This window comes from Mastomys coucha, unplaced genomic scaffold, assembly GCF_008632895.1.
Source record: "Mastomys coucha isolate ucsf_1 unplaced genomic scaffold, UCSF_Mcou_1 pScaffold5, whole genome shotgun sequence".
In the NCBI taxonomy this organism is placed as follows: Eukaryota; Metazoa; Chordata; class Mammalia; order Rodentia; family Muridae; genus Mastomys; species Mastomys coucha.
This window is the reverse complement of record NW_022196911.1, coordinates 11,045,929-11,054,683: the sequence shown is the minus strand read 5'-3', so window position 1 is coordinate 11,054,683 and position 8,755 is coordinate 11,045,929. Positions and strand designations below refer to the sequence as shown.

General features: G+C 35.6%; 1 protein-coding gene across 1 annotated transcript in view; it reads right to left on the bottom strand.

Moving 5' to 3' along the window:
- Qki (QKI, KH domain containing RNA binding) overlaps positions 1–8,755 on the bottom strand; it is a 111,220-nt gene that overhangs the window by 8,145 nt on the left and 94,320 nt on the right. The window contains exon 6 of the mRNA XM_031351688.1: positions 3–68. Coding sequence (XP_031207548.1) covers positions 3–68 — 66 coding nt within the window. The remainder of the gene's footprint in view (positions 1–2; positions 69–8,755) is intronic.

Genomic DNA, 8,755 nt, shown 5'->3' with positions numbered 1-8,755 from the left:
CTGTAGGTGCCATTCAGAATTGCAAGCTCCATCAGCTGCATCTTCTTTAGGCTGTCTTCTCCTTCAGCCTGCACATGGGAAACAAGCAGTATTTGAAACTGTATACATACAATTAAAAAAATGTAGGTACCATGTAACTTTGAACTAAAAATGTCAACTAGCAATCATCACTGAATTTCTAAACTTTTATTCCTGATTTCTTATGCTACTGTTCTTGGTTTTTCCCTCAGTCTAACTACAAGTGCTATTATATCTTTGGCCCTCTATCTTTAGGGTCACTATATAATTTACTACCAACATAGGAAATACTTACAAGTGAAAGAGGCACTATGACTAACTAAAATACACAAACATAAACCTAGATGGCCACACCTTGGTTTCACTCTCTTCCATTAACTAACACTATTCTTAATAATTCATTATTACTCAAACTATTGAACTCAACTGATAGTAGTGTCTGTCATTTAGTACATACACAATCTAAAAACCCAATCTATATCCAAGGGCCAGACAAACTTCCCTCAACACATTGGCTACCTTAATGCTTTGTAATATTCTCATGTCTTAAACCCTACACTGATTTCTTACTATCTAAACAAAGATTTAAATCCTCTTCAAAATACCAAACCAAGATGAGCCAATTAACTTGCTCTTTCACACATATCTTGTAAAGCAATACACCAGACTAACTCCTCAATGTCTTTGTGTGTCTTCCTATTTGCCTATGTTCTTTACATGTTCCTAGACGTTTCTCTTTCCAAGCCCTACTTATTCATAGCACCGTCAACTTAAAAAAAAAAAAAAATGCTGCCTTCTCTAGGACCCACCCTCCATTCTATAATTCAGCCATGAATTATTAGACGTGACCACTCTCAAAGTAGATTCTATTAGAATAGTCTCAATTTTGTTATTTATCACTATCTAATACCCATGCATGAATCCCATAATAACATCATTATTATTGTTATTATTATTACTGAGACAGGCCTCCAAAGGCCCTGTCTAATGTTCAAGCCCTAGCTGGTCTTGAGCTCACAGAAATCCTCCTGCATGCATCCCATGTGCTGGAATTAAAGGTACACACATCACTAAACCTCATCGGAACTTACTCATTTATTTTTAAGTGATTGGTATGGAAATCAAATTTGTGGTATTACTTCCAAAGCACAACTTTTTAACTAAAGTGATTCTAACTAAAGTGAAATATAAGTGGTAGAAGTACCAGCAAGTTTGTCCTTTAAAGATTATAGAATTAAGTGTTCTGTACTTTAATACAACACTTAAGTCTACTTGACATTTGAAACATAGGAGAGATAGAACTAAGACACATGCAAGTTTCTCAGTCTTCCATTTCTGGACACAAAGTTTTTTAGACTAGAGATTGGTATGCTGTAATTTGTAGTAAAAAGAGTTGCTGAGTGGGTATTTACTAACCCACAGAGAATTAAAGAAAAATATAAATGAAACTATTACGAAAACATTTGATGTACTACCAAAAACTTTTAAAATCTTCTTTGCAATAGAATAATGAAGATACCTACATTATTTGTTAGTTATTATTCCTTGACCCTCATCAATTTATATAAAATAAATGACTTATTTGATTAAATATAAAACAAGCTACTATTAAAAGAGAAGTTGAGGTTTATTATTATCAAAGTTCCTAAATTTGTGCATTAAAAATATTAATGATGCACGTTAAAATTTAACAATAGTTTCTTTGAATTTTTTTGTTTCGCTTTTTTTTTTCTTCTCTCTTTATTTTTCCCTGGAGACAGGGCTTCTCTGTGTAGCCCTCACTGTCCTAGAACTTACTCTGTAGACCAGACTGGCCTTGAACTCAGAAATCCGCCTGCCTCTGCCTCCCAAGTGCTGGGATTAAAGGCGTGCACCAATACCGCCAGGCTCTTTGAATTTAATCTTATGAAATATAAAAATTTTAAAAAAGAAAATAAAAAGCAACAGGCATACTTTTAGTCAGAGTGAAAAAAGATGTTGTTCAACTTTGAAAATATTAGTGAGTCACGGACAAATTTACCTCCATCAAAAAAATCTAAAAAGGAAGAAACTGCAAAGAGATGATGCACTTGGGAACATGTTTGAATTAGACTGCTTATTATTATTAAGAAGTGGTTATGTCAACTGTGGGGATGATAGCCAAGAGAAAGATGGAAGAAGAAATCCATGTGTTGCCACCAATGTACGTACACAAGGCCATGTCATATATAGGATTAGAACACTAAACCCGGGCAGAGATCACTGCAGTGGGTTAAGTAGAAAACCTTAAGCCAGAAGGTGCAGAATTATGTGGCAGAATTAGAATCTAAAACCAAACTGTCACATTCCAAAATAAGTTTTATTATCTTTATGACCCTACCACCTGTTAAGTTCTTTATTCAAAGAGTAGAGACTGGGCTTTATTGCCTCCCAATACAATAAAGGTCAGGACAGAATTATTTCCATGTGAAAGTGATTGTTTCAACTTTACTGTCCATTTTTTTTTTACAAAAATTTAGCATATTTACTTGCTAAAAAATTTTATCCCGTGATGTAAAGGCTCTCTCATCTAGTTCTTCTATAAGACTTCTCAGAATTGGTCAAATTATAGACCTTGTAGATATTTTACAACATATTTTATCAAACGAACATTAGGTCAGGTGTAATAATTACTTTGGGGGGATGGATAACAAAGAAAACTGCTCTTAAGGACCAGAATCGAGTCATTAAATTGTATTTTACACTTTATGCTATATCCTCCATCTCCCTAACGTTTTATTTTTAATTTACCCTACCTTTAATATCATTTTTAAAAAATGAGACATAATTTACAGGCAATGACACCCCAAAATTTAAAGTGACACATTTGGCCAGTTTTGATGAAGACACACAACATTTCCAACAGCAAAACCTCCTTGGTAAAGTTTAAGTGGCAACATTAGTGTGACTTCTCTTAAACCATAGTTCAGCTTTTAGTTGTAGAAGTTAGGAGAATGGTATTACACGCAATTTCAGTGAAGTTCACATTTTCACAGTATACTGTTTACAATACTGATCCATGCTGTTTGTGGTAGCAGAATGTTTAAATGGTTAAGTAATGTTTTGTTGTTTATTCATTCTATAGACTATTGCTTGCTTCTAGTCTGAGAATACACTATGAATATAATCACTCTGAAAATTCCCACAGGCTTTTGTTGTAAATCTAAATTTTGACTTATTTTTGATAAGTATTTAGAAGTAGTATTATAAAAGACAGATGAATTCCATGAGGAAATACAAAGATTATCAGAACACTACGAACAGCATTTCCTACCTTTGAAGTAGGAAAGGTTGAAAATGTAACAGCTTCTTAGAACACATGGCATCCCAAGTTGAGGTATCAGAGATTTTTCAATTTGCAAAAGGATAGTATATCACAGATAATATAGTCTCTTTATTGGTGTCTGGAAAAATCTTAATGCAATCCTATCTATATACTATATATAACAACACATATATGATAAGCAGAATAAATAGTTGCAAACACAATTTTCTGAACTTTTTGGAATTGTGGATGACAGATTGGTGGGTGTATTTAAATATATGCACATGCTACAATGACATGTAAGCATGTCATCAGGTTTGTCAACAAGCTACGTCAAAGTAGTAACAGGTCAAATACCATGAGACTAAAAGGTAAAGTATGAAAGTGTAAATGATGCTTACTTTATTAGAATGAGATGTAAAATCTTCATAATCAAAGCACCATGCTTCATAATAAAGCATGATACCGACACACATTATCACCAAAACTCAGATAAATTAACTTCTCTACAAGATCATAATGCAGAACATGCTCTTAAGCAGATATACCTGAGTCAGAGCCCTCAGACTTTAACCATGACAGCAGTACACTGGTATTACCACATTCAGCACTACCACAATACCTTTATGTAAGAATAACTTCTGAATTCAAAGACTTCAATTTTTTAAAAATTGAGGAAAATCATATTTACTTATTATTATTGCAAGTGATTTAAAATAGAGCTGAAAACTGGTAAGATGGTTCAGGAGGTACAAATACTTGCTGCCAAGTATGGCAACCTGAGCTCAATCCTAGGATCTACAATGGTAGATGGAGACAGTTTCTTGTAGCCTCATTTCCAATGTTTTCTTCAACCAAAAATCAAGTTCAAAGTCCTTAGAATTGACTACAGTGTTGTTTTCAGCCTCAGAACTGAACAGGTTCTTGCTTAGAAGCATCTCCTAGCTATCATCGTGCAACAGCCTTCAAATTGTACTACTTTTACTTAATGCAGACTCGTCTGAGGACCCTCACAGAGAATCAATCCTATTTCAGAAATCTATGCTATTTAGTTAAGGAAGGATTGATTATACATAGGCACATGCTGTCGTGCCTTTTCAGTTTTACTTTTTTCCATAACTAGTAAATATTTCCCAAACAATTCTCCCCCAAATTCCCTTCTCTATGTTTATGTGAGAGAGAGGAGGTGGGGGAAGGGAGTATTAGGGGGATGAGACACTGACTGTCTCATGTAAAAAGTGTGGAATTTTTATGACACTGGGAGGAAATAAAAGATGATGAAATAAGTAGAGGAAAAGAGATGGTATTTTATAAGAAATTTTATTTTCATTCTTTTTCATTTTAAAATTAAAACATAGTTATAAAATTCCTACTGCACCTCAGTCTCAAACTCATGGTCTCTTTTTAAGTTATAAGGAATTTTAATAACATCACTTTTCCTTGCTCTGCTATGTCCAACTAACTCCTTTAAGCTCCAGGGGTTAAACAGCAACAACACATCAGATGCTTCAATCCCAATGTCGCATAGAACTTTCTCAGAGTCTAAGATCTAATAATAGCAAAACCTAGTAAAACCCTTTATGTTTCATCTTCTAGCCCTGGGGCTATAACTGCTTCTAAATCTATATTATAGTATGCCTGTCTCCTTTCTCCTCCAGTTTACAAGAGCTCTTTCGATAACTCCTTTCTAAGTTCTCTGTTGAAATAGTACCTACTATGGTTCATGTTTCCTTGACTGACACAGAAAGTGAGTAGCTTACCAAGACCACTCCACAGGACCTGAATTTCCTAGACTGGTTTTTGTGACCATGTTTACATACTCTCTTCTTACATCACCAATCCCATTCTGTGAATTTAAGTTTACGTGAACTTTGACAGTTATGCTTAATTATTTCTTCTAGGTAATTTAAACTTTCCTTGATTTCAAAACCTTCATCTCTCCTGACAAGCTTTCACAGACAGAAGTCTGTCAAAAACTTAAAAGGAGGTTAATTGTATGTGCTAAGCTCATCCACAAAGATTGACAATAAAACTACGAGTCCATCCCAATTGCTTTCACATCCTCTTCCCTTCATAGGCTCCTTTACAAGTCTTCTAGTCTAGGTGTTACAAATGATCAACAGGCATCTACTAGGATGCTGCTTCTGTGCTAAATCTAACACTAAAGAAGGAACCTCACAAAATGAGCACCAGAGAAACCTTCATCCTTCTAAATGAAAAAGCCTCTTACAGAATGCAGAGTGTCAGCACTTCAACCAGGTCATATGACTTTGCTTATCTTTGCAGAAAGTCCTCAATCCAAGCATAGGTTAAACTGTTATTTCACTAACAAATTCATGAGTCAAAGTCCTAGGCATGTTAAGAAAAAAAGCTTCACCTACTATTTTCTAGTCTCTCTGACTTTCTACTTAAATGAAATACCTGTCTTAGCAGTCACAATTTATCAGCAAGTTATGGTAGAATACATGAAGTATACTTATCTAACCAGAAGAATTTTAAACACTCAAACCCACATGTAAATAATGCTACATCTATTAGTGTGTCCCATACGCAGCCTACTGTTCACATCACTGAGGACAGTTGTGAATGTGGCTCAGCACAAACAGGAAAGTTATTTAACACATCACAAGACTTCTGAGGGAAGGCTTGAACATTTTGTGTCTTGACTATACTGCCAGGCAAGACTAGGTTTTGTGTACTTTTGTTTTGGTCCAAGACTGTTGAAACTTTACTTGGTCAGAAAAAAAATCATTCAATTAAACATTTCTCATGCAAAGAGTCTTAGATGTTTATAGCTTATGAAGAACTAAGCATTTATTATTTCATTTAATCTTAATAACTTGTGAAGCACTCAGCACCAGTATTAGTTCTGCCACTGACTGCATTATTTTACAGTAAAACTAGAAGAAAAAAATGTATCATTGTCTTAATGAAGCATTTACTTTCTTCAGGTAGTCAACAAAAGCTACAGTCTAGTCACAATTGAAGAATGAAGCAAATTTAGGATGAAAACTACACATCTCTCTAGGAAAGAAAAACAATTTATGAAATCCAATTTATATTATTATTATTATCATCAGCATCAGTAGAGGTAGTAGTAGTAGTAGTAGTGGTAGGAGCAGGAGGAGGAGGAGGAGGAGGAGGAGGAGGAGGAACAAGGGGGAAGAAGAAAAAGAAGGAAAGGAGGAGGGAATTAGCTATTTTTGCTTTTTGTTGAGACAGTCTCTAGACAGACCTCAAACTCAGAGAAATCTCCATGTCTCTGCTTCTCAAGTAATAGGATTATACATGTGCACCACCATGCTTGGCTATTCCTCAAGTTCTTAAGTGTAAAACTACATACCACTGTAAATAATTCATCTTGATGAATTTAAGTTACCTACTAGAGCATGTGTCAAGTCTAGAGCTCAAACTCAGGGCCTGAACAATGTCACCTTGAAGGTGATGCCTGCAGGACTAGGGTAACTATGCTTTAAAGGGGGGATTCTATAAGGTGACCTGTGTCTGGCCACAACTGTACACACTGTGCTATGTCTAGTCTGTACTCTGAGACTTCATAGCATTATATACTACAGCATGTCAATCAATGTGACATTAAATGAACCTGTAAAATTAGTAACATACTATTATCAGCAAAGAAAGAAAGAAAGGGATAAAAAAAAAGTACTTAAAAAGTACTGAAAAGCACATCAAGAAATCAAGGAGGACTGGTAAGATGGATTGATTAGTGTAGTGGCTATTCCTGGTTGTCAACTTGACTATATCTGAAATGAACTACAATCCAGAATTAGAAGGCTCACCTGGCCCTAATCTGGAGGCTGAGAGATACAAGTTTCCGACCTGAATCTTGGCATGGAGATCTTGAGGTATAGTGGCTATGAATCGCAGAGGATTAAGATAGAAAGATCTATGAGTTTAAGATCATCTGGGATTAAAGGTGTGGTGGCATAGTGGCTATGAATCCTAGAAGATTAAGACTGGAAGATCTACGAGTTCAAGCAAGGTTATCTGGGATTAAAAGTGTGGTGGCACACACCTTTAATCTGGGCCACACCTTTTGCTGGAGACCTATATAAGCACATTGGAAGAAGGAAAGCTCCCTCTGCTTCACCTGCTTGCCTTGTGGGACTGAGCAACTGCTGGATCCTCGGACTTCCATTCACAGCTGCCACTGACCATTGTTGGGAGTTGGACTACAGACTGTTAAGTCATCAATAAATTACTTTACTACATAGAAACTACCAAAGTTCTGTGACTCTAGAGAACCCTGACTAATTAGTTATGATGCTTGCTGCCAAGCATGTTGACCTAAATTCTATCCCTAGGAACCACACAGTCAAAACAGACAGACAACCAACTCCTGCAAGTTGACCTCTGACCTATTAATCTGTGTATACAAACAAATGTAAAAGGAAAAGAACTGAAGTACCATTGCAACAAAAGGATCACTGAAGGCTTCAAGTCTAGAACAATGTTTAAGTTACAAAACTGTCCACATAAATACTAAGAGGTGAGGCATAGCAAGGATACAGGAATTCCCTATGGGACTTGATAAAATCACTATGAAAGGGAGGGTGCTTGTCTCAAACAGTTTTATACACACACAAGTGACTCATTTTGAGAAAATGATCAGTAATCTCTGAGCTATGCAGCTGAGGTCAACCTCAAACTTGAGCTCCTCCTGCCTCCTCCTCATTGCTGGTGTTACAAGTGCACACCACCATGTACAGCTAGAATGACCATAATTCTGCTTAGCAGAACATAGCCAGGGCCTTAAAAAGATTTCTAAACTACAAATGAACCTACAAATAGACTAAGGTATTCTCATTCCAAATCTAGGAGAACTGAATATTTTATTCCAACCTAGATTTTATTATAAGTGAGTATTTTCTAGTAAGAGTTACCAGACAACTTTATTTTTAAATTTTGACTTGGCTAATTTTTAATCTTGCAACTAAGGCTGGTCTTGAACTCAGAAAGACCTACTCGTCAGTTTCCTTGAATACTGGGATTAAAGATATGCCCTACCACACACACACCTAGCTTTAAGATTCAATTATCAAAACTAAATTAGAAAATAATGCTACCAATGCTACCAAATAAGTTTATCTGAATTTGAATTACAATGCTTATGTGAACATTAATATATTAAAATGCTAGATTTACTATTAATGATTTCAATAAAAGTATCACATACTAAAAATAAAATGTCACAAAGAGTTAAATGAGAGTTAAAAAGTATAAAATGTTGGGAGACACTTGATTTTCCTAGTTTTGTCAATCCAGTGTCAAGGGTGATAACAGTGTGTGGTCCACAATGTTCTACCTAATACAAAGAACATGACACTACTCACCAACCATCAGAAAAGCATACAAACAAACTACATTGTGTGGGAGCCCTGCTGTGCCCACTGAAACCGAAACCAGAGACTCAACTCGCTGGGGGTTTGGAGC